Source organism: Mastigoproctus giganteus, chromosome 1 (genome assembly GCF_048544385.1).
Source record: "Mastigoproctus giganteus isolate SK-2022 chromosome 1, ASM4854438v1, whole genome shotgun sequence".
Classification (NCBI taxonomy): Eukaryota; Metazoa; Arthropoda; class Arachnida; order Uropygi; family Thelyphonidae; genus Mastigoproctus; species Mastigoproctus giganteus.
Genome location: NC_143575.1, coordinates 99,494,052 through 99,521,721, shown reverse-complemented (window position 1 = coordinate 99,521,721; position 27,670 = coordinate 99,494,052). Strand labels below are relative to the sequence as shown.

Below are 27,670 nucleotides of genomic sequence, written 5' to 3'. Positions count from 1 at the left end.
TCACTTAATTGATCTTGTATTTAACTTTTTTTGAGAAGTATGTGTGCTGTGAAAATTGAGTATACTGAGTTATGCAAAGCCATTAGAAAGAGACTCAGAGAGGACATAAGAAGATTTAACACAAGAAAAGTAGAACAAGCATTAAGGGAAAACAAAGGAATTAAATCAGCAGCCATGAGCAGTAATACAGAAAGACAAATGATACTGAAACTGAAGAATAGCGATGGTGTACTTATAAACAGCAGAGAAGGCATAATTCAAATAGCAGAAGACTACTATAGAGAATTATACAAGGAGCAGGGGAATGATGCCAGCAGTGGGGAAGATGGATTGCAAAGTAGCAACACATACGACATACCCAATATTCTTCCTGATGAGGTAGAACATGCATTGAAGAAAATGAAGAATCAGAAAGGCCCGGGGTGAAGATGAAGAGTTGTTAAAATTGGGAGGAAGAGACATAACAAAAACTGGCAAGGCTCTTCACAAAGTGCATTAAAAAAGGTGTGACACCTAAGCAGTGGAATAATGCAATCATAGTTTTGCTGCATAAGAAAGGAGATAAATCAGAAATTGGAAATTATAGACCAATTAGCTTGCTATCCCACATCTACAAGTTGTTCACAAGGGTCATTACTAACAGATTAGAAAGAATACTTGATGAGAATCAACCGAAAGAGCAAGCTGGCTTTAGGACAGGATTCTCAACTATGGATCACCTTCATGTAATATCACAGATAATGGAGAAAGCAAATGAATATAAAACACCATTATGCCTGGCATTTGTGGATTATGAAAAGGCATTTGACTCCATACGGCATAAGGCAATGTTTCGGGCACTGGAAAGACAAGGCATTGATACCCCATATATTATGATTTTGAAGAAAATATATGAGAGTGCTACCTCCTTTATTAGACTAGACAAAGACAGTAGGAAATTTAAAATTGAGAAAGGAGTTCGACAAGGAGACACAATATCTCCGAAGCTGTTTACTGCTGCCCTTGAGGAAGCTTTCAGAAGATTAGACTGGTCGCAGAAAGGAGTCAACGTAAACGGAGAGTACCTAAACCATTTACGATTTGCAGATGACATTGTGGTCATTAGCCACGATCCCAACGAATTAGAGGAAAATCTTAATCAGTTATGCACAGCTAGTAAGGATTTTGGACTAAAGATGAATATGGCTAAAACAAAAGTAATGATGAACAAGTATGCCACAGAAAGGGAAATAATGATTGAAGGAGCAGTAATTGAAAAGGTGGAGTCATATACTTATCTGGGACAAGTCATTAGCTGTAATAATGATAAATGGCTGGAAGTCAAGAGAAGAATAAATTTTGGATGGATAGCATTCAGGAAATATAGTCACATACTGAAGAGCAATATCCCGGTTTGTCTGAAACGTAAAATAATGAATCAATGTATACTCCCCACCATGACTTATGGAAGTGAAACTTGGGCACTCACCAAAAGAATGGAAGAGAAGCTGAGAACTACACAGCAAAGAATGGAACAAATCATATTGGGAATCAGACTGTTAGATAAGAAGAGAAACACATGGATTAGGCAACAAACTCAAGTAAAGGACATTCTTATCAAAACTAAAGAACTAAAATGGTCTTGGGCAGGACACATAGCTCGAAGACATGATGACAGATGGACTAAGAAAATAACAGAATGGTATCCAAGAGGAGCTAGAAGAAAACCTGGAAGACAAAGGCGGAGATGGATAGATGAAATTCATGAGTTTGTGGGTAGTAAATGGATGGCCAGTGCTCAAAACAGAAGGAACTGGAAAGTTGCTGGAGAGGCCTTCATCCTGCAGTGGATTGAAAATGGCTGATGATGATGATGTGTGCTGTGCTATATCCATATCTTCCTTGACAAAGAGTTCCAACGCTAAGTCATAAGGTATTTCCTTAACCTTTATCTTCATGATTTCTTGTATTGAAGATGGCTCTTGCAATTTTTGGAATTTTTTTTTTACACTTCTACATCCATTATTCTTGTACTGAAGATGGCACTTCCAATTTTTGAACTTTTCTTTACACTTTGTTTTGGTAGCATTGGAGTACTAGGAGGGTACAAATATGTAAATGACAGCTGACTATGTTTTTTGGGTGGATTTTTGTGAGTTCAATAAATAGCATGCAATTAGGGTGAACTACTCTGCAGGTAAAATAGTCATATCAATTTACAACCCAATGAAATGCTTCCCTCCATATGATGGCTTATTACTATTTACTGGCCTCACTGCTTTCCATTTATTCTAGTAGGATATCTTCAGCTCTACCTAAAGTATCTGTACTTTTTTTTTTCTTCCTTCCACCACCATCACACTCATGATTATGTAGAGTGTTCTCCTTGGCAGTTGATACATATTGGCTTTGGGGCTAAACATCCCATGATTTCATGCTGTTTAAGTATTATTAGAGCAGATACCCAGCTGTAATCAAATTAGGAAATATTGGTAAGTTGAAAGTAAGGATCAAGTTTCTAGTTGAACCTGCCAATCCTCCAAATGTTGCCTTTCATTATCCCCTTCTGAATAAAGAAAGAAAACATCTTTCCTATGGGCTTTTCACAAGTTGAATGAAATATCAGGAAGCATGATGATCCTAATATTTCCTCCATTCTGGCCCTTTTTGTAGCAGTGGTATTATTATCAGTGCTGTGGTTTTCTGGTAGAGACCATACTAGACTCCTAGAAGAAGAAGAGTCTTTGATTATCAGAATTCATAGTATTTTTTATTTTGGTTCAGTGCTGAGGCTCCCCACCCACAATGGAGCCCACATGGGACACCCACCACCTAGCAAGCAACAAATGGGCTCAGGAATGGAACACTAGGGCTAATCAGACACCACACCTGCCTGAATTCTGTCTCTCAGACCATGGTATTATTTGTTTTGTTTGTTATTTGGTTTTTAGGAGCATTAGCAACTAAGGCCATATTGCTCCGGGATATGCAGTGGTCATTCCCTGACCTTTCCGCATCCTCCGTATTTGGTGGTGACAGGCTCAAACCTCGGTCTAATCAAGAAGCATGTGCTACGCACTGCTGCTCCTTCCCACCTGGCTACGGAGGCGCCTGACCATGGTATTGACATGGCTGATCCTTGCAGGCAAACCCACTAGCTGCCTGAGCCTAGACAGGCCATCCCAGGACCACCTGTCTTGTTGAAGCAGTGGCCAAAGTAGTGTGTTGAAGCTGGGTCCTTCAATCACTAGGGCTCCAGCCCTAGTAATTGAATCAGCATTCAATAGGAATCCAGCATGTGGCAAACATGCTGGATTCCTATGATGTTAGTGTGGAACATAGGTTGTGGGCATTGGTTTCTAATCAGTACCAGCAGCATTAAATGGTTGTCCTCTCACCACATACAGGTGCCCATGTTAAGGGGCACACATATGAGGGGACATAAATTTAAATTAAGGAAGGATGGTTGCAGTATAGAGGTGTGTCAATTTGCTTTCAGCCAGTGAGTAGTTCGAATAAATTTAAGGAAGAACTACAAAAATTATTAAAGGGATTGGACAAGTGATGTGGGAAGAGGTCTTTTTCTTTTTTTTTTTTCTTCTGGCTGACACACTATATAAGCTTTCTTTCTTGCATCATTTGCTACTACTAATATTAAGAGTAGTTTAGGGACAACTTGAGTTCTTTAAAATGCAGTGTCTTGAAACTGGGCATCTGCATGGAGATCTAATTGATGTATTGAACAATTATTATATTATAAAAGATGAGAAAACAATGAGGGTAAAAGTTAAATTTTTTTTTTTTTTAAACTGATTGGTTGATGCTATTTAATTTGCTTTCTTACATCATTTTGCTAATATTTACACTAATAAAATTAAAAAAGGGCTCTGTAGCTGGGTATATGATCATTTAAATTTATTTGTCCAAACAACAATAGAAAAGAAAATAATAAAATATAAGAATTACACACAGGTACAAATTTAATTATAATAAAATAAGTCATAAAAATCATAAAACTAGCACTAATAGTGCTAAACTCAAATATATATCCTGTATAAACTTTATTGGTTCTCTAGATTCCTTCTTCCCATAGTCGAAATGACACTAGTCCACTGGTACCTTGAAAGACTCGTGTTACCTATATATGTGGATTTGAGTAGTCATACTAAGCACCTGCAGTATCTAAGATCACTTAGGCACCAACTCAGCATTCTGATGGGTGTCTATGAGAGCTTAAAGAGTCGGGTGGATGCCTTTGAAGGAATGAATTAAAATGAGGTGCCCATTAAGTTCTCAACTGCCCAACTCAACACCAGAGCTTATATGTGGATTTGAGTAGTCATACTAAGCACCTGCAGTATCCAAGATCACTAACTGTGGACTTATCTCATTTACTTTGTGAAAATGATAAGGGTACACTGAATGTAATATACTAGCATACATACAGAAATTATTATGTAAATTACTTTTATGAATCAGAGAAAAATATATCAAACTTACTAATTCTTTTCTTTTCAAATTCATCATATAACTTGAAGACTTCTTCAAGAGGTTTTCCTGGTGGCATATCATTTGTAAATTCGGTTAGAGATTTGTGTAATAAGTCTACTGGCTGAAAGAATTAAAATAATTTTAGCTATACTTTAAAATGAGTTATTCTAATTAATTCAAAATAATATCTACAGCAATAGTCAGGACTTTGGAAAGGGTACATCCATTTGTCACTGCATTTATTTATATGCTAGATATCCATATTATTACAAGAGTCATGATTATTACTGTATGATTTACAGTTTGGTTCAGCATTCTATTTACTCATCTTTTGTAAATACTTATATTACTGCGCAGACACAGCATGGTTTTGTTAAGGGAAAGTCTTGTCTGACCAATTTGATTGGATACTATGATGTGGTCACAAAGGAACTGGATGCAAAGAATAACTTTGATATCATATATTTGGATCTTAGAAAGGCTTTTGATACTGTTGCACATGAAAGACTGCTGCACAAATTGGAGCAGTGTGGCATTGGAGGCAAATTGTTGCTGTGGATAAAGGGATGAGATTGAGCAGGAGAAGACAGAGAGTGGTAATCAACAGACATTGCTCTTTGTGGACTAATGTTATTAGTGGAGTCCCTCATAGTTCAGTGTTGGGTCCATTGTTGTTTTCTGTATTTATCAATGATATTGATGAAGGTATATCAGGCTTAATGTCCAAGTTTGCAGACGATACAAAGGTTGGCAGGGCTGTTAATGACACTAATGACAGTATGCTGCTGAAACAGGATCTGGAAAAGTTGAGCAGTTGGGCTGAGAGGTGGAAACTGAAGTTTAACATTGACAAATTTAAAGTACTGCATATGGAAAGCAGTAACCCCCAGAGTAACATATCAACTGTGTGGTACTACACTGACAGTGGTAGAGAATGAAAAGGAGCTGGGGGTAATTATGCAGGCAGATATTAAGTTTTCTGAGCAGTGCAGATGGTCTGCAAGAGTAGCTAATGGTGTTTTGTCAATGATATACAGGAATTTTTCTAGCAGGGATAAGGAGGTGATTATCCCCTTGTATAAGGAAATGGTCAGGCCACACCATGAGTACTGTATACAGGTCTAGAGGCCTCATTTTAGGAAGGATGTAGAACTACTGGAGCAAGTGAAGAGAAGGGCAACAATATTAGTGAATGGAACAAAGGGTTGCTCTTACAAAGAAAGGCTTAAGCTTTGCAAATTACAGTGTCTGGATACTAGGCACCTGCGAGGTGATCTGATTGAGGTGTATAAAGCCTTGAATGGTTTGAGCATGCTCAATGCCGATGAGATTCTTCCTCTTGCTCAGAATAATCGCCTGAGAGGGCATAAATTCAAATTGAAGAAAGACAGTTGTAGGATAGATGTGTGGAAGTTTGCCTTTAGCCAGCATGTGGTTAATTGTTGGAACAAACTTCCATCTGCCATTGTAGAAGTTGATAGCTTAAATAGATTCAAAGCAGAACTAGACAAACATTTGGAGCGAGTAGATGAGTGAAATTAGCAGATTTTTTTTTGGCTGATGCTATATAGCTTGCTTTCTTGCATCATGTGCCTTTACTAATGCTAATACTGTATTTGATATGCTAATGGATATTTATTCATAGAATAAATACTGCTTTGCTTCAAGCAGAAGAAAAAGAGTAAAGAACTTGAATGTATTATGGAACAATGTATATTTATAAAAAATATTTTACCCTGAGCAATTTTTACCCTTGATAGTAATGTCTTTAATTAAATTTTGCAATACACTGTGATCACTGGCACCCAGTGGGTCTTTTACCTGCAGATTCTTACTGCATGAAGAATCACTACTGATAATAAGATCAAGAGTATTGCTTACTCTTGTTGCCTCTCTCGCATGCTGCTGTAGAAAACAATCAAGCAAGAAATCCACAAAAGTCTTGCTAGTGTGTGAGCACCCAATCTAGAAATTTCAGTCAACATATGGAAAGTTAAAATCTGCCATTATGAGACATTCTAATTTGCTTGCCCACTCTATTTCCCTGTATAGCTGTTTGGTATACTAATTACAGTCATCAGGCTTATAATGCACTCCTATCCCCAATACTGTTTTCCCAGTGCTTATTTCACACCAAACTGACTCAACATTGTACCCATTACCCAAGTCAACTGGATGCACTGCCTTAGATTTAATATTCTTCTCAACTAAGAGCACAACCCTTCCACCTCTACTGTTCTGCCTGTCCTTCCTGTATACATTGTACTCCCCATATTCATCATCACTTATGCCTGAGTAACAACACCACATTGCTATTCCTACGCCGACCGGGCTGGCCGGGTGGGTAAAGTGCTTGCCTGGCAACCCAAAGGTCGTGGGTTCGAATCCCGCCTCGGGCTTGGATCAGAGTACTGCAAAAACCTTGGGAGGTGCATTATGACCACAGAAGCCAATGCCCTAACTAAAACAAACAAACAAACAAGCTATTCCTACAATGTCTGAATTTGCTGACTTAATCAGTACTTCAAATTCATTGAATTTATTTACAATGCTCCTAGCTTTAGTGTACATGGAAGTATACATGCATGTGTTCTTACTCTTAGTTATCCTATGTATTCATTTGTTCCATGATGACCCACAACAGGGCCTGACACCTCAGACACTTTGCTTTCCAGACTACTCCACATACCAAAAGTCAGTGGTAGACTGGGTCTAAAAATATTGGTTGCCAGGAGACAAAGGGGGGGCCCACCCACAACTATTATATTTTCAAGCTACTAAAAGGTCGTTAACATTTTTAACATATTGTCTAATGTTATTGCAAGGGGGGTCCATTTGACATCAGGCAAGCTGACACCCTGACCAGTCCGCCACTGCCAATAGTAGGAATGCAAGAATCACTCTCACCTCTGCCTGATGCTTTAGTTAAACTATTAGTCTGTGTATCACATCCCCCCCCAAGCTAGCTGATTTTTGATCCATCTATCACTGCTTCAATGGCATCTGCAAATATTCTTGCACCCTTTCTATTCAAATAACTTTCCAGACATTGACTGGAACTTGTAGGTTGGTCACTTGCATGCTAGCAAGACTTTTGTGGATTATTATAGCAACATGTTAGAGGGGCAACCAGAGGGAGTAATACTCTTGATCTGATTATCAGCAGTGATTATTCATGCATTAAGAATTTGCATATAAAGGAACCACTAGGTTTTTTTTTTTTTTTTTTTTTCTTGTTAGTTGTTGGCGCATCAGCTTCTATGGCCATAATGCACCTCCCAAAGTTTTTGCATTTTACTGTGATCCAAGCCCGAGGCGGGATTCGAACCCGCAACCAATATGGTACGTCAAAGCAAGAACTGCAGTAAATAAAAGAATCCTCGATACAATACAGCGAAAAACACTCCTCACCATCACCAGGGCGTGTAACACGGTGAGTACCTGTGCGCTGCAGGTCCTGGCGGGAACTCTCCCTCTGGACCTGGAGGTGGCGAGATGTGGGTTGATGTACTACCTGGCGAAGGGAACACCAACCACGTTTGACACTTTTACACTGGACCCTACAAACAACCACAGAATGGAAAAACAGAAAATCATGGAACACCTGAAAGAAACTTGGCAGAGGAGATGGCAAGCGACGACCAAGGGTGAAGTCACACGGAAATTTATACCCTACGTAGACAAGACCTATCCAAAAGCTCCCAAATGGTTCTACCCAGGACTGAACACCACCTTCCTCCTGATGGGCCATGGGCCCTTTAACGCAAAACTGAATGCATTCGGACTGACCGAGGACCCAACTTGCACCTGTGGCAATATGGAGACGTGGCAACATATCATGCACAAATGTGAATGCTATGAGGAACAAAGATCAGTACTCATCACCAGTATAAAGTTTGTACCAAAAGACAATGAGCATCACCTCCTGGATTCGGAAGACGAGTACACCGCGTTCAGCCGCTACGCCCAGGACATCTTTAACAGAAGGAGAACAGAAATCGCTATCCGCAACAGTATGGAAACATCTAAATAGAAGAACTCCATTGAAACTAACCAAGGAGGAGACATTCAAGACTACAGCATGAACATACCGCATGACTACAACTGATCAGAAGAAATTACCAACAAAAATAACTCTCCATTCATAACCTGGTGCAAATGGCCAGGACTGATGCTCTCAACGAATATGACTACCTGAATTGACATCAAAACAGTACTACAAACTGACCAGAGTCATCACTCCTCTTCCTGATCCCATAAGATGAACACGAGACAAGTGAGACTGAACCAAGACTGTGACCTACCTGAAGTGACACTGAACTGAACATCCAAAAAACCATGACTGTGACTGCAGCTATGCTGTTGCCTCGCCTTTTGGCGATCTGGGTTGGACACCTTGTCTGGCCCACTTTCTCTCCATATCCTGGCAGTGGGAGGGGCCGGGACCGTCCCCCCCCATTTACTTCTCCTGGTGCGGCATGGGCATGCCAAACTGATATCTGGGGTCGTCTACCCTATTGGCCTCATACTTCTGTCTTTCCCCTCCAGTCTTCAGTCTTTCCCCCCACTCTCTCTCTCTCTCTATACATCACAGTGTATGCCCCACACGACAAAAACTTAAACTTCCAAACTATAACAGCCAAATCGTGCATCAATTCCGAAACTTAACCTCATTAGCGAACCACCCCTTAAAATCGCGTTATTATTATTATTTTTATTTATTTTTTTTTATTATTACTATTTTTTTTTTTTTTTTTTTTTTTTTTTTTTTTTTGGGTCCTAGCTACTGAAATCTCAGGAAATTAGGTGGCAGGGCCTGCCAGAGTAAATAATTATGCTAGGTGTACCTGGTCTGCCTCCACGGGGCTGAGTGTGGGCAACGTTGGGCCCCTGCAGGGGTCTAGCGGCTAAATGGCCAGAGGAACAACGATACACAACACAATACTTCCAAATCCCATACACTTTTAAATCTCTGGCCTTAACAGTGATCTGTTACACCCACAAAGAAAACCACGCGGAGATGGGGGAAACCCCTGGTGCCGTTTGACACGAACACACTTTACACCTTTGGGTTTATTATCCTATCATACACCCGATAATCCGAACTGTACCGGTTATCCGAATTTCGTTAAATGGAGGAAAGAATAGGAAAACACAATGATCCCCAGGGCCAGAGTAACGACCCTGTTATTGTGGAACCCCAGGACGAAAAGGAGGATCCCCGTTCTGGATCCCAACTCAACAAGCGGAAAATTCGCAATCAGCTGATCCCCAAGTTTGGGCGGGAAACACGTTCCCAGACAGAGACTAAGGAACAGCCTGAAATAGCTGCATCACAAAAAGACCCGAAAAAAGACAAACAGCAGGACTCACCCCTTGACCCTGCCATTCCAGAGGGTAATATATTTGAAAAGACGCTCTTCCTCAAAACCGCACTTGAGAACATTTTCAAAGAAAACTCAAATAGAGTAGTGTCAGCAGCACTCAGATCTGAGACTGTCACAATCTTCCACAAGATGGAGACAATCCTACATGATGAACATCTTAACAAAGAGAAAGCAACCACCCGGCTACAGGCCTATATGGAATGCGGGGCAAGTCAAATGCCACAGCGTGCCCCAACATATTCTGATGCGCTGAGGAATCAACCTGCAACAACAAAGGCTATCACAAACACCACCAACACCAAGTCCGCACCCAGGAAGACGCTGTTCCCTACACCACATCTTGTGGTTCTTAAGCCAACCACTACTGACACTCTTAAAACTAGCGAACAGGTCAAAAAGAAAGTCATTGACTCTCTGACGCAAGAATTCAAAACAGCCAAGATTAGAGCCATCAGGAAAACGCGTAATACTGGGGTAATAATTGAGACGGAAACAAAAGACGATGCCAACTTGATCATAAATAATGCCAAGATACCGATGCTCGGGCTCTCTGCTGAGCTGCCTAGAGAAAAAGGCCCCTCACAATTGTTATATTCGGCATAGACCCGGATCTGACCCCCACTTCCATCTGCGAGGAGATATACACAAGAAACCTCCAACAACACCTACCAGACAGAGACCACGCAAGTCTACTAGTGCCTAAACACCAAACCAAGAGCGGGAATGGCAGCTCAATACACTGGGTGGTCGGACTGGCCCCCGAGGCATGGAGGGTGATAACAAAACAAGAGAGAATATATATAAACAGGAGCTCCCACCGCTTCAGGGAACACATCGCGGTCCCAAAGTGCTTCCGGTGCTGCCGATTTGGCCACACCACCCACACGTGCGTCCAGCAGGAGCCTACCTGTGGGCACTGTGCTGAGAAGGGGCACAACTACGCAAGCTGCCCAAATAAAGAAAGAGACCCAGCCTGTGCAAACTGCAAGTGGCAAACACTCCCCCACACACACATTCAGTCAGAGATAATAAATGCCCGGTATATATTAAAGCAAGAAGCGCCCAACAATTAAGAATTCATTATGGGGCCTCTGCCTAAAAGTTATAACACCACTTGCATTAAATTCCTCCAACTCAACGCTCAGCGAGCAATTGCCGTAGCGGGAAAGATAAGGCAAAAGGCCGAAGAAGAAAACCTAGACATCCTCCTGCTGCAAGAACCCTACACCTGCGCTGGGGCTGTCCGGGGGTACCTACTCAGCTATAAGATCGTTCAGGTGGATGGAGCAACCCCATGGGCTGCTGTCATTGTAAGAAACCCGAACATAACCGTCACCAGGATCTCGCACCTGTGCCACGAGTGGGCATCTTGTGCACACATCGTTTGTTTCCTAGGAGAACTTTACGTCATCTCCTTGTACTGTCGTCCGGGGGCTGACATCCTCCCATACATCCAATATCTACACAAAGTGCAAACTGAACTAACAGGAGCTAAGATCCTCATATCAGCCGACCTGAACTGTCGTTCACCTCTATGGCACAGCGAGACCCAGGAGCGTAGAGGCTCTATAAACGGACAGCAGATGGAGGAGTTCCTAGCCAACAGCAGCTTTGTCGTCATCAATCGCACCAACAATCTTCCCACATTTAGTTCGACACTCTGGGAGGCCACCCTGGATGCCACCATGGCCACTAGGTGTCTAGCTCGTCACCTCAACGATTGGATGGTGCAAGAGGATTGGACTACTTCCGACCACAGGTCCATCACCTTCACTATGCATAGGTCACTCCATCAAATCCAGATAAACAGCTACAAGCAGGAAAGATATGCTGTCAATAAAGCAGACTGGAGTAAATTCAAAGAGGCGATCACCAGAAATGCACACAACCTGTCATCCAACCAGCTCCAGAAACAGACCCCTGACCAACATCAACGCGCTGTAACCAATTCCATAGTCAACGCAGCTAATGAATCAATTAGGAGGAGGACCTCCCAGCCGGGAGCTGTCCCGTGGTGGTCGCAAGAGCTCGACCAGCTTAGAAGAGCAATGAACGAGAAGAGACGCACCTTTCAAAGAAGCAGACGGACCTGGCCACCCCTTGAGACGGATACTCTCAGGCAACAGTACAGGGAGGCCAGGAACACCTATACTGCGATGATCAGGCAGCGGAAAAAGCTATCCTGGTAGCATCTGGTTTCTACTGTCGGCAACTCTGATCCCTGGAGCATTATCTACCGGATAACCACAAATAAGCTGCCTGGGGGGGGTAACCCCTTCCACCGTAACACCACAAGGTGTCATGACCAACAACTGGCATGACACAGTTAATAACATACTAGACGCCACTTTCAAAACAATCGAAGGCAACAACACTCCTGAACAGCAACTGCTATGCCAGGCCAATGAAGTATACAAATCCCCCAGAACGGAAGAGCCTTTTACCCACCCAGAACTACAAACTGCCATAAGCAAGATAAGAAATAGGAAAACTCCAGGGCTAGATATGCTTGAGCCAGAGCTGATTAGGAAAGTGGCTGAATACACCCCAGACCTGCTCCTGGATCTTTACAACCACTGTCTCCATTCAGGCGGTTTCCCTCTCGACTGGAAAGTGGCAAACATCAAATTGATCCTAAAAAATCCATCCAAACCACAGCATAAACCAGACTCCTATCGACCAATTGCCCTACTGTCTGTGCTCAGCAAAGTACTGGAGCAGCTGCTCAGACAGAGGATTAAAGTGCACTATACCACTGCTAGCTTAACAGCCAACAAACAATTTGGATTTAAGCCAGGAAATTCCACCGTCGACGCACTGGAATCCATCCTTAACATGGCGGAGAGCTGTCGACAAAAATACTTTCTCCTCATCTCTATTGACTTTGCGGGGGCGTTCGGCGCCCTTTGGTGGCCGAGCGTCCTCGCAAGACTCAGGGCTGCCCAACTGCCGACAAACCTCTATGTTGCGTAAGAAGCTATTTGACCAACTGACGGGTCCTGGTACAGGCCCCCTATTGCAAGGTTGACCGACAAATACACTGGGGATGCCTGCAGGGCTCTGTCTTAGGACCTCTCCTGTGGACCTGTGTACTGGACGAGTTCCTCTCCCTCGACTTAGGGGGCGTACAGGCATTGGCATATGCATTAGCATTAGTAGAGGCATTTGATGCAAGAAAGCAAGCTTATGCAGCATCAGCCAAAAAAAAAAAAAAAAAAACCCACTTCCACTTCACCCCTCTGTTCGTTCAAAATACCTGTCCAGCTGAGCCTTAAACTTATTTAGGCTATCAACCTCCACCACAAGGGATGGAAGTCTGTTCCACCAACCAACCACCCGCTGGCTAAAGGCAAATTTCCGCACATCTATCCTACATCTGTCTTTCCTCAATTTGAATTTATGCCCTCTCAGGTGATTTTTCTGAGCTAGAGGAAGAATCCCATCAGCATTGAGCATGCTTAAACCATTCAAGGCTTTATACACCTCTATCAGATCACCTCGCTGGTGCCTAGTCTCCAGACATTGTAATTTGCAAAACTTAAGCCTTTCTTCGTAAGAGCACCCCTTTGTTCCATTCACTAATCTTGTTGCCCTTCTCTGTACTCGTTCCAGCAGCTCTACATCCTTCTTGAAATGAGGCCTCCAGACCTGTATACAGTACTCTAGGTGTGGCCTGACCATCGCCTTATACAATGGAATAATCACCTCCTTATCCCTGCTGGAAAAATTCCTGTATATCATTGACAATACTCCATGAGCTACTCTTGCAGCCCGTCTGCACTGCTCAGAGAACTTCATATCTGCCTGCACAACCACCCCCAAGTCCCTTTCATTCTCTACCACTGTCAGTGTAGTACCACAGTGTAGTATGCAGATGACCTGTCCCTAACCCTTACTGCAGATTCAAGAGCCCAACTAGAAACTCTCACGAATGCAGCAGTAACCACCCTGCGAGAATGGAAGGAAAGGCATCGACTCACCATATCAGCCACCAAGACCAAATCCATCTTACTTAAGGGCTACCTAACCCCAACTAGACTGCCGCAAATAAGAATCAACAATAGAACAATTCAGCTAGCCACAGAACTAAAGTATCTGGGTGTTATCGTGGACCGTAATCTATCTTTCACCCCACATCTAAAATATATGCAGGCTAAGATGAAAAAATATGCTGGCATGCCTGCGAGAGTCACACGTCGCGACTGGGGGCTATAAAGGCGCACCCTTGCGATCCTTTATAAAGCAGCCATTATTCCAGCAATCACATATGCCTCCGGTGTCTGGTTCCACAAAGCCTCAACAGTGGTAAACCGCAGACGACTGGATATTATACATAGACCCATCTTATTGACCCTCACCTGAGCATGCAAGACAGTCTCTACCCACGCACTACAAGTGATCACGGGTGCTCTCCCTCTTGATCTTGAGGTGACTCGCACCAGCATACTTCAGCAACTCAGATGCGGCAAAGCCACAACCTTCCAGGACCACACCACGAACCCGGCAAATAACTGTAAAGCTGAAAAGTACAGGCTGCAAACCTACTTAACATCAATATGGCAACAACGGTGGACGATGTCTGACAAAGGAGATGTCACCCGAAGGTTCCTCCCAAACTTGCAATGAGTATACCCAAAATATCCCACATGGCTCTGCCCTGGTCTCCATGTCACCTACCTTCTCACTGGACATGGAGCCATCTGCTATAAGCTTAACCTCTTCGGACTAACAGATAACCCAGCATGTGCGTGTGGCTCCCTTGAAACCTGGGACCACCTGCTGCACGAGTGTGAGTTGTATGAAGATCTTCGGGGTCACTTCATCACACGAGTCTGCTTCAACCCTAAAAACCAAGAGCACCACCTACTAGAAGACAAGGCAACCTACAATGCCCTCACTAACTTTGCACAGTGCTCATTTGCAAGACGACAGACTCTACCTATGCCACCAAACCCAGAACAACCAGAATAAAACAGCATACATACTGAAACTGAATATTGATCCATGGACGGGACATTGATCCTATGAGAGAACTGAACCAGCGAATGACATAACCTGCATGGACCGCCACCAAAATCCTGGCTGACTGTCCGGATTTCCTACTTGCCGATCTATGGACAGAGTCACCACCGACGAGGACAAACTCGCTGAACAACGGATGGGACTTGTATCCCATGAGTGTATACGTAATCAGAACTCACATAATCATTACCAAACCTAAACCAAAACCTTGGATGGAAACACCCTCGCTGGGTTCGCGGATGGCACAACTCTGTTGCCTCGGCACCTGGCCTGTGGCCTCTTGCATCCATGCCCTATTGGCGATCTGGGCCAGTCCCCTTGACTGGCCTACTATTTTTCCCTCTCCCTGCGTGGGAGGGGGAGGAGATGGTTTTGCTGTCTCCTCTCCCTTCTTCCATCCCTTTTTCCCTCTGGTGGGGCATGGGCATGCCCCACTGTAAACTGGAGTTGCCTTCCCTTTCGACTCCATATTTCTATCTATCTCCCCCCCCTCAGTCTTCAGCCTTCTCCCCACTCTATCTGACAGCAACGTGAACACACCCCACACAATCTAAAGTGACCAATCTAAATTAATTTCGCCGAACATTCTGGACTTCTCCCTAGCACTTCCCGCGACGCGTATGCGATCTTTTTTTTTTTTTTTTTTTCCTTTTTTTTAGGTCCTAGCCACTGAAATCTCAGGAAATTAGGTGGCAGGACCTGGCAGAGTGAACTATATACTAGTGGGTATCTGGTCTGCCTCCACGGGGCAAAAGTGGGGCAACGTCGGGCCTCAGTAGAGGTCTGGCGGCTAAACGACCAGAAGAACACAGAAGAACAACGGTACACAATGCTACACATGTACAATATCCACACACTTTTAAATCTCTGGCTTTTCCAGTTCACCCACAATGTAAACTACGCCGAGATGGGGGAAACCCCTGGTGCCGCTCGACCCTAAACACACTTTACACTTTAGGGTTGCCAGGCAGACACTTTACCCACCTGGCTAGACCGGTCGGCGAACCACTATGTGACAGTGATCACAGTTTACTGATGTGGGATTTACTTAAAGATGTAACTACCATCAAGAGTAAAGGGAAGGGGTTTTGCTTTCATAAAGGTGACTACAGTGGTCTCAGACAGTTTTTAAATTCTATACAATAGGATCAACTGAAGATGTTAAAAACAGCGAATTCTAAATGAGAAGCCTTCGAAGAATTAAATAATTACATACTTAGTTTCATATTACAATGAAAAAAAGTACATGGTTTATGTTTTAGACTAAATAGGTAAAAAAAAATATTCAACAAAAAATAATTAACGCTTGGATTATTTATAAACAAGTGTCAGGGAAAGTTATGAAGTAAAGTGATTTTATATTGAATCTAGCTGAAGAACTCAGAAAAGAATATACAGATTCACAGAAAGCAGCAGCTGAAACCAGTAACAACAGCAGCCATATCAAACCTCTCAAAATGCATCAATCCCAAATTAGGCAATACAACGCAAACAAAATACATAAATGTGCACAATATGTAAAAACTATGTATGCAAAATGTGTACAGAACTGTTGAAAAAAATGTGATTTGTTTAAAATGTGCAAAGTAATTTTTAAACCAGTTTATTTTCAAATTTTTGCTATCAGAAATATTATTTTTATGTTTATTACCATAAGCAACAACACAATGTACTGTTGCCAGTTACATTATATCAATGTTTATAATAAAATACTGAAAACACAAATTAAAAGTATATTTTATGCATTGCAGTCAAAATGATTAGCAATAGCGGTTTCAGGTATTTTTGTTAGCTGGCAGTTCTAGTGTCAATGTAAAGGCTTTGAATGTGAGAAGCCTTGAAAGCTTCCAGGGAAGTTCTCAAAGCACTGTGTTGAATAACATTTAGTCATTGTAAATATTCCTCTTGACCAAGTAGTATACAAGAAAATCATTAGCATTAGCAGTAGCATATGATGCAGGAAAACAAGATTATACAGCATCAGCCAAAAACAAAAAAAAAAAAAAAACCAGAAAAACATTAAACTTTCCATTTCATTTATCCATTCCCTCCAATAGTCTGTCTAGTTCTTCCTTGAATTTATTTAAACTATCAACTTCCACAACAATAGAAGAAAATATGTTCCAATGATCAACCGCCTGCTGGCCTAAAGGCAAACTTCACTACAATCTATTCTGCAACTGTCCTTACATAATTTGAATTTGTGTGCCCCATGTGTATGTGTGGTCTGTGCAAGATGAAGAATTCCATCAACATTGAGCTTACTCAAACACCTCAATCAGATTACCTCGCTAGTGTTTAGTCTCCATACACTGCAATTTCAGAACTGAAGCCTTTCTTGGTAAGAGCACCGCCTTGTTCCATTCACAAATCTCATTATTTTTCTCGCTACTCGTTCCAGCAGCTCTACATCCTTTTTAAAATGAGGCCTCCATACTGTATGCAGTATTCAAGATGTAGTCGGACAATTGCCTTATACAATGGGATAATCACCTCCTTATTCCTGCTACAAAAATTCCTGTATAACACTGACAAAACCTCAAGAGCTGTCCTTCCTGCCTGACTGCACTGCTCAGAGAACTTCATATCTAACTGCATCATCACCCTGAGGTCTTTATTTTACATTGCCTTGGGTGTAGTACAACACAGTTGGTACGTTACTCCGGGGTTAGTGCTATGCATAAGCAGCACTTGGCATTTGTCAACGTTAAACTTCTGTTGCCATTTCTCAGCCCATCTGTATAATTTGTCAATGTTAAGCTTCAGTTGCCATTTCTCAGCCCATCTGTCTAACTTTTTAGATCCTGCTGCAGTAGCATACTGTCATTACTGCCATTAACCAACCAGACAATATTTCTATCATCTGCAAACTTAAACATTAAATTTGATATGCCTTCATCAATACCATTAATAAATACAGAAAACAACAATAAGCCCAGCACTGAATGCTGGGGAAATCTGTTAATAATATTAGTCCAAGAAGAGCAGAGCCCATTGTTAACCACTCTTGTCTTCTCCCAGTCAACTAACCCTTTATCTATAGTAGTAATTTGCCCTTAATGCCACACTGCTCCAATCTGTACAGCGGTCTGTTATGTGCAACAGTATCAAAGAGTATTTTGATATCATATACTTGAAATCCAAGTATATGATATCAAAATTATTTTTTTGCATCCAGTTACTCTGGGACCACATCATAGTATTCAATAAAACTGGTCAGACAAGATTACCCCTTAACAAATTTGATGATTTGTCTGAATTATAATTGCAGCCTTCTCTAGATGATCTTGCATTACTTCTTTAATCAGTGGCTCCATTATTTTCCCTGGAGCAGAACTTAAAACAACAGATCGGTAGTTACTCAAGTCACTCTTTGAGCCCCATGAATTGGGGATGCATTCAGACATATCCAGTGTGGAGGGGCAACCCCCAAATCCAAGGATGCTCTCATCATTATGGCTAAGGATTTGATTATTTCCTTCGTTGCCTCTCTTAATATAATTGGTTAGATTCAATCTACCCCAGGTGCTTTCCTTGTTTAGCTTCAACAATTTCTCTTCCACTTTGCTCTCATATATTGCAAAATCATTTAGCTCACAGAGTTTAATAAACTTCTGGTCTCCACTTCCCTAAAGAATTCCTCATGTGTGAATGTAGAAGCAAAATACTCATTCAATTTGTCAGCAACCCGAGCATTATCATTCACAGTCAAACCATCAATATCAAATGGACCAATCTGATTCATCCCCTTCCTGGTAGTGTTTACATAAGTAATGAAATATTTGCTATTTTTTCTTTACATTCTTTGCCAAAGATTTCTCATAATCTTCCTTCGCTTGTCTAACCGCCATTGTGATCGATTACAGACCAGTTTATGTCTACCATAGTCTTCTGTCACCTGATAATTTATTATTATTATTATTATCAGCCATACGGTGCAAGGAAGCCTGAAGATTATGCTGCACCAGTCAAAAAAAAAAAAAATTCTGAGAGAGAGAGAGAGAGAGAGAGTCAGAAGTAGAATCACCAAGAAAGAGAAGAATGATGATATCCAGCTCAGGATCCTGGGTGTACCAAGCTCATATCTGGTGAGTTAATATGCATTAAAGTTAATATGCATTCCTTTCATTTTTCTTCTCTATCACGAGTCTCCTTAATTCATCTGACACCTGTTTAGGCCTATACCTTGAAGAGTATTTCTTAGTTGGTACAAAAAGCTTAGTAGCTATGATCAATTCCCTGAATGCTTCCATTTATAATCATCATCAGTTGGTCCCACTCTACAGAATTTAAAAACTCTTTGTGACCACTGTAGTCACCTTTACGAAAGCAAACCTCTTTCTTTTACCTGTGATTGTAGGTACAGCTCTAAGTAAATTCCATATCAATACACTGTGATCACTGCCATATAGTGGTTCTTTTATCCGCAGATTCTTAATGCATGAATAATCACTGCTGATAATCAGATCAAGAGTATTACTCCCTCTTGTTGCTTCTCTAAAATTCTACTGTAGAAAACAACCATCCACTAAATCCACAAAAATCTTGCTGGTGTGCAAGTGACCCACAAGTCCATTCAACATCTGGAAAGTTAAAATCTCCCATTATAAGACATTCTGATTTACTAGCTCACTCTTTCTCTGTACAGTTGTTCGTTGTACTCATCAGAGTAAATAGGCCCATAAAATACTCCTACTCTCATTTTTGCTTTCCCAGTACTTATGTCACACCAAACTGACTCTACATTGCACTGGCCACCCATCTCATTTAGATCACTGCATTAGATGATCTAAATGACATGGGTGGCCAGTCAATTATGTGCTTCTTAACTAAGAACATAACCTCTCCCTCTCTTCTATCCTTTCTGCACACATTGTACTCCCCATATGTGAATTCTTCATCCATTATATCTTAGTGACATCACATCCCTGATACCTGAACAATGTCTGATTTGATTTCTTGACCAGCACTTCAAATTCATCTACTATGCTTGTAGCACTGGTGTACCTGCAAGTATACATGCATCTGTTCTTACTCTTAGTTACCCAAAAAGAGTCCATGTATTTGCTTGTTTCATGATGACTGACAACAGTCCTTGAAATCCCTAGCACTCTGCTTTCTGGGCTGTTGCTCATTCTAATATAATCAGTGCAAGAATCACTTTCACCTCTGCTTGCAGCCATTGTTAATCTATTAGTCTGTGCATCTCCCCCACCAAGCTAGCAGTTTTCTGACCCACTTAACACTCAATAGCATCAGCAAATATTCTTTCACCCTTTCTATTTAAGCATATCCCATCTCTGAAGAAGCAGTTTCTCCTGCACAGACTACATTGAGAAAAATTCTTCCCCACGAGCCTTGCACAATCTCTCCAGGATCAGAATTGATGGAGATGAGTGACAGGAGCTTAGAAATTCTGGTGTTGTCTAATATCAGCTCGATAAATCAGGAAGTATTAACAAGTGGGACTGAGGTATTGCTTAACTATAATTCAGGATCACGGTGGAATGCATGTCACTCACAAAGTGAATGGTAGTACGTTTCTCTTCTGCTAATTTTTAGCCACTGCATGAGTTGTAGAATTCTCTTCTGGTATGGCAAGTTGGAGATGCAGTTCAATAGTATTCATGCTTTTCAACTGAAGGGAGATGGAAAAGTTGTCCACATTTAAGTTTCAACATTTATTTAGCAATCTTTTATCATGTTTTTGACTGTAAATGCAAATCAAATTGTTTTGGATATTGGTCTCTGCAGGGACCCCTTCCTCCTGAAATTGCAGTGTAGATAGATGTGATTAAAGGAAATTTTAAATTATTTGAGGTAGATGGCTACTTAGCCATAGATAAGTTTTTTAGTTATGTTTATAATAAAAAATTTACCATGTCTATGAAAATAATTTTTTTCACACAAAGCATGTTTATTGTTAGCTAGCTGAACAACACAAGCCAAATTGCAGTGACTAGAGGTGAAATGGTATTAGCATAGCTGCTGCTTCCAGGGCAGTTTTTAAGAATTTTTGATTTTTATCAAAACAAATATTTTCTTGGGGGGGGGGACCCACAAACTTTGCATTGGGGCCCACTTTTTCTAGTTACAACACTGATAATACCATAGTGCCACATAGAGTCAAAGGCCTTTCCAATGTCAACATTGACCATGACTAGATGTTGCTTCATGACAATGGTATAGCATATATTAGATTCAACTTTGCTAAGTAGATTCTAACTAGGGCAAATTTTTTTACGAAAACCATATTGATGATTTGTTATGAGATTCTGTAATTGTAGCATTCAAATAAGCCAATTAGGTAGCAATCCAAATAAGCTGTATGTGTGTAGGTGTCATCCCAAAAATTTTAACTAAACAGCTTAAAAGAGATGTTAGCCTGTAATTTTCAACCAAGTAATGATCTCTGCCTGGTTTAGCTAAGGCAAAAATAAATGGTGGTTAAAGAGGAAAGGATATATTCAGCTAGCATTCCTTGATATATATATATATTGCCCCTGGAGTCTGAGTAGAGAATCATCACAATGGATGGGGACTACTGAAATCACCAAAAAGACAGATAGGAGGGGTGGGAGATGCATAACTTTTTCAAGTTCAGCATTGGAGCATGGATGAAATAGTGAAATATAATAGATGCAAGGGTTATTGATATTCCTTTTGGTATTCCTACTGCAATAGGTCTAGTAGATTTGACAGTAACTGCTAATCCTCCATGAGCAGGAGATTCCAAATTTTTATCTTGTTGGAACATTGTAATTTATAAACTTGGGAAGCAGTCATACATCTATGGGATTAATTTGGACAAGAGAATTGCTGCATAGGCCTCTGCAGTTCCATTATAGTTAGAGAAGACTGGTCTGACTGTTTTTTTTTTAAACAATGGACTAATGCTTGTCTCTTTTTGATTTGTCCTTCTTAGGAAAAATGAGGCATCTTGATTTCATGCTATCATTTGCATGAAGTTCTAGCATTATTTCATTCAGAACTCACTGATTCATTTCCACGGTGCCAGTGTGCAATGAACTGTTTAGGAGGTTTTTGATTATGTTATATCAAATGAGGCTTTTCTGAAAGCTATACTAGTTCTCATTGCTAATGGCACCAAAACCTCCTCCTTAAACTAGTCCTGGAAATTTCTAGTGAGAAAGAAAGAGTTCCCTAATATTTTTCGGAATTTTCCTGTAAGCTTTCCTTTATTCTGTTCTTATTAGTTTAAAAAAACAACTAAATTAGGTCTGCCTAATGTTGGAATCTCATGGACATTTCATGATACTGTCAAACTTGTGAACAATTATGTAAATATTCTTCATGTGAGTCTAGCAATTTCTGTAGCATCCAAGTGTCATACTTGATTATTTGGATTTTTTTCTTTAGTTGTTTAGAAGTTTAACACACATAAATTGGTGGTCATTGCATTAATTATTTTAGTTTACCAGTTGACCTGTGATTTACAAAGGTTTCATGGTGCCTATCATATTATGATTAAACATTGGTAATATTTGTGCTCATACTAAGAATTTAAGGCAGTGGTTCACAAACTACTGAGATGTATGGGCCCTTTTAAAAATCAAAAAAAGTATGTGGACATATAATATATATATATATATATGGTGGTCTATGGTCTAGAACATGTTCTAGAAATGAACACCATATCTTAAAAGTCTTGAATTCGTTTTTTTGATGTAGAAAGTTACAACTGTTGAACAAAACTCAGATTTGCCTGACCTACCTTAATTTGCATGAAAACTCTATGGGTTGACCCTTTATTCTTAACAAATTCTTAGGGAACATAACTTTCAGAATCCATTAGAAGGATTCTGAAAGTTAATGTTTTATTGTAGCTACTGCCTCGGACAAACCAAAAGGAAATGCTATCTTTATATATTATCTGTGTCTTATGAGTTATGTTTGTAAAATTATGAAATTCCTTATGAATTTCAATATACTTAATTCTTTTCTTTACAAGGTCTTTTGTATATTAAGCTATTTATTTCAGAGTTTAACTGATTATAAAAATAGCATTAGCATTATAGAGGCATATGATGCAAGAAAGCAAGCTTATTTAGCATTAGCCGGAAAAAAAGCTTCCTGTTTCACCCATTCATTCACTCCAAACATTTGTCTACTTCGGCCATGAATTTATTTAAGTTGTCAACTTCCACAACGACAGATGGAAGTTTGTTCCAGCAATCAACCACCTGTTGGCTAAAGGCAAATTTCTGCACATCTATTCTACAACCGCCTTTCCTTAATTTGAATTTATACCCCACAGGTGAGTAATCTGAGCAAGAGGAACAATCCCATCAGCATTGAGCTTGCTCAAACCATTCAAGGCCTTATACACCTCAATCAGATCACATCGCAGATGCCCAATCTCCAGATGCTGCAATTTGCAGAACTTAAACCTATCTTTGTAATGGCAACACTTTGTTCCACTCACTAATCTCATTGCCCTTCTCTGTACTCATTCTATTAGCTCAACATCTTTCCTAAAATGAGGATTCCAGACCTGTATACAGTATTCAAAGTGTGGCCTGACCAGTGCCTTATACAAGGGGATAATCACCTCCTTATCCCTGCTAGCAAAATTCCTATTTATCATTAACAAGACTCCATGAGTACTCTTGATGCACCTGTCTGCACTGCTCAGAAAACATATTTTACTGCACAATTACCCCCAGGTCTCTTTCATTCTCCACTACTCTGAGAGTAACACCTCATAGTTTGGTACATTTCTCTAGGGTTACTGCTACCCATATGCAATACTTTGAATTTGTCAATGTTAAACTTCAGTTGTCACCCCTCAGCCTATCTGCTCAACATTTCTAGAATCTGTTGCAGTAGCGTACTGTCCTTACTGTCATTAACAACCTTACCAATCTTTATATCATCTGCAAACTGGGACATTAAGCCTAATATACCTTCATCAATATCATTGATAAATACAGAAAACAACAATGAACCCAACACGGATCCCTGGGGAACTCCACTAATAACATTAGTCCATGAAAAGCAATGTCCATTGAGTATCACTGTCTTCTCCCACTCAACCACCCTTTTATCCCATTGTAGCAACTTGCCCTTAATATTACACTACTCCAACAAAAGATTTCCTAAACTCCAAGTATATGATATCAAAATTAATTTTTGCATCCGGTTCCTTTGTGACCACATCATAGAATCCAATCAAATTGGCCAGACAAGACTTCCCCTTAACAAACCCATGCTGTGTGTGAACTATAACTGCAAGCCTTGCCTAGATGATCTTGTAGTGCTTCTTTAATCAGTGACTCCATTATTTTCCCTGAAACAGAAGTTAAACTCACAGTTCTGTAATTACTCCTGTCACCTTTCGATCCTCCTTTGTGAATTGGGGAAACATCTGTACATCTCCAGTCTGTGGGAACCTCCTCTGATTCCAAGGATGCCCTCATAATCATGGCTAATGGCCTGCTTACTTCCTTTGCTACCTCATTTTATATAACTGGATAGATCCCATCCACCCCAGGTGCCTTTCTTATGTTTAACTTCACAAATTTCTCCTCCACTTTGGTCTCAATTATTAAAGAATCATTTAGTTCCTTGCCAGAGTTTGATAAACATCTTTTATTTGCCAAAGATTTCTCGTAATCTGACTTTGCTTGCCTAATCTCCTTTGTAACTTAATTACAGATTATCTTATATCCACCATAGCCATCTCTGTCTCCTGATAATTTATATGCATCCCATGCATTTTTCTTCTCTGCCACAAGTCTCATTAGTTCATCTGGCATCCATTTAGGCCTAAACCTTGAACAATATTTCTAATATTTCTTAGTTGGTATGAAAAGAGTAGTAGCTTCCAAGATTAATTGCTTGAATGCTTCCCGTTTAGAATTTGCTGTTGGCAACATTATCGGTTGGTGCCACTGTATAGAATTTAAAAACTGCCTGAGACCACTGTAGTCACCTTTATGAAATCAAAAACAATTTCCTTTACCCCTGGTGGTAGTTACTTCTTTAAGTAAATCCCACATCAGTACACTGTGATCTTTGCCACCTAGTGGTTCCTTTATCTGCAGATTCTTATTGCATGAATTATTAATGCTGATAATCAGATCTAGAGTATCACTCCCTCTGGTTGCCTCTCAAACATGTTGCTGTAGAAAACCATCATCCAATAAATTCACAACAGTCTTGCTAGTGTGTGAATGACCAACCCTCAAGTTACAGTCAATAACCGGGAAGTTAAAATCCCCCATTATAAGACAATTTGATTTACTGGTCCACTATTTCTCTGTTGAGTTGTTCACTGTACTCATCAGAGTCATTAGGCCTATAATGCACTCCTACTCTCAACTTTGCTTTCCCAGTGCTTATATCACACCAAACTGACTCAACACTGCACTACCCACCCATGTCAACTTGATGTACTTCCTTGTATTTTATGTTTTTCTTAACTAGCAGCATGACCCCTCCTCTTTTTCTCTCCTCTCTATCTTTTTTGTACACATTGTTCTCCCAAAATTCTAATTCTGCATTCCTTATAACTGTGTGGCACCCCGTCTCTGATATCCCAACAATATCTGCATTTGATGTCTTCACCAGCAACTCAAATTCATCAAATTTATTTACTATACTCCTACTATGATGCAAGTAATACATGCAAGTATACATAAACCTATTCTTTTTCTTAGTTACCCTAACACAACCCATGTATTTACTTGTTCCATGATGCCTCCCAGCAGTCCTCGAAATCCCCAGCACCTTGCTTTCCAGGCTGCTGCTCATTTCAATTCATTCCTGACAATTGCCACTGTGTTGCCTGATGCACAAGAGTGAGCTCTGGCATTGAGTTGGGCAGCTGAGGGCTTGATGGGGTCCCCCATTTATATGTTGTCATATTAGAGCAGAAAAAAAAAAGTAATCTTTAAATTAATCAGTAAGAAACCACAGAGTCATCAGGATTCTAAACCTATGTAAAAAGAAGTGGGAATCATACACAAATATGCTTAGGCATATATAACTAGTTACAGTTGTTAGCTTAGATTTTGAACTACTGTTGTCAGTTAACTTAAAGCAAATGAACAAACTATCAGTACACTGAATTTAATTTAGATACAATACCATCCCTCTTATCCAGAAGCCATGGAACCAGAGGCTTCTTGGATTTTGGTGGTGTCCGAAATCCCTTTCATAACGTGCAAACACAGAGCTACATAAAATTTAACCAACAATTGCAATATAAAGTGTTAACTTAAAAAAAAAAAAACGTTCCCATGACATAACAAAAAAAAAAAGCTTCATTTTTGTCTAACACGTACCCCTTAAGTTATGAAATTAATGCATTCCTGAACACATTTTGCATTATGCCTCTAGCAGTATTTTCCATTTGACATGATTTTATAGCTTTGAAAAGGACGTCAAGTGCTGTTATTTACAAAAATTTATAACTGAATATATTGCGAATGACAAATGTGGTAGCTAGTTCTTATCTCACCCCTGAGATCAAAATGTTTACTTTCATGAGTTTCCTGTGCGCAATTACTAAATCAAAAAGAAATGTTTCACTTAACTACACTATTTTTTATTGCATCTCTAGTTGAGGTAAGATTGCCAAAAAATTGAATATCTACAGCAATTACTCTCAGATAAGCTCTGTGTTTGAAAACTTAATTGTCTAATTGGGTGAATATGTTGCAGAAAAGAATACAATAGCCAGTGGTCCACCTTTTGAAACCACTACAGTAGCTAATTTTCCCACTGTGAGGATTGGAGTTTACTTGCCAATGTAAATTGCAGAATCAGTGTTCTGCCATAAACTGCATTATTTTTTTATACTTCATTCGGGTGATGTGATCACAATAGCATTATACACAAAACCATCATAAAATGAGATGTGGTGTATCAAGGTTGCACTGTATTTAAAAGGAATTTTATCTGTCATATAATTTATTTCTCACATTTTATGAACTACTGTATTTTAAAAACAAAGACCTGCTCAGTTTGATGGGGGCAGATGGGTTGATCCCCAACCCCCATCTTGGTTATACTGTGATAAAAATGTTATTTTAGCTATTTGATCAGGAATAAAAATATGTACATGGCTTACCCAATAAATTCTGCTTTTTTTGTTGTTGTTTGCTTTCATTTTCCTGTTAATTTTTTTTTTTTTTTTTTTTAATAGCTAAGTATCCTTGGGCCATTGGCCAAAATTCATCACTATAGCAATGCGGTCATAGAAGCCATGGGAAAAATTCCGTTTACTTTTTGAACATAAAAAAAAACTCCAATTGAATTTAAAATCATATACTATTTGGAAATCTTTTAGCAACAGCCAATGATATACTGCATAGAGGAACACATATTGAAAGATAAATATCCTCTGATGCTGTTGGGAAAAATTTTAAATATCACTTTTTCATCACTGATGAGCACAGCAAGGCTATGAAAACTTACCACGAAAAATGATGGAAATAATCTAATATCAATATAACGGCAGTCTCCAGCCATGATGCAGCTGATTTCAAACTGGACCATTTGTAAGGGTCTCACCACTAGCAACAACAGGGTTATTTCCTTTAATATTTCTTGTGAGCAGCCATCTTATCATCTGTCTTATGGTGACACTATATGCTTTTCCATCAAGACAGCCAAGTTGGAAACTTTAGACACAACAGTAAAGCAACTTTCTGACTAGTGCTGGCCTGATTACTCACACATGTCAGCCAACCAGAAGGACAAGTTTATTACTACCCTGCTTCAGTAGGCATGTCAGGCAACCATGTTAAAGAGAAAACACCATA

At 40.2% G+C, this 27,670-nt stretch overlaps 1 protein-coding gene across 1 annotated transcript in view; it reads right to left on the bottom strand.

Moving 5' to 3' along the window:
* LOC150091037 (uncharacterized) overlaps window positions 1-27,670 on the bottom strand; it is a 115,808-nt gene that overhangs the window by 84,774 nt on the left and 3,364 nt on the right. Inside the window, exon 2 of the mRNA XM_090380664.1 lies at window positions 4,480-4,591. Coding sequence (XP_090236790.1) covers window positions 4,480-4,591 — 112 coding nt within the window. The remainder of the gene's footprint in view (window positions 1-4,479; window positions 4,592-27,670) is intronic.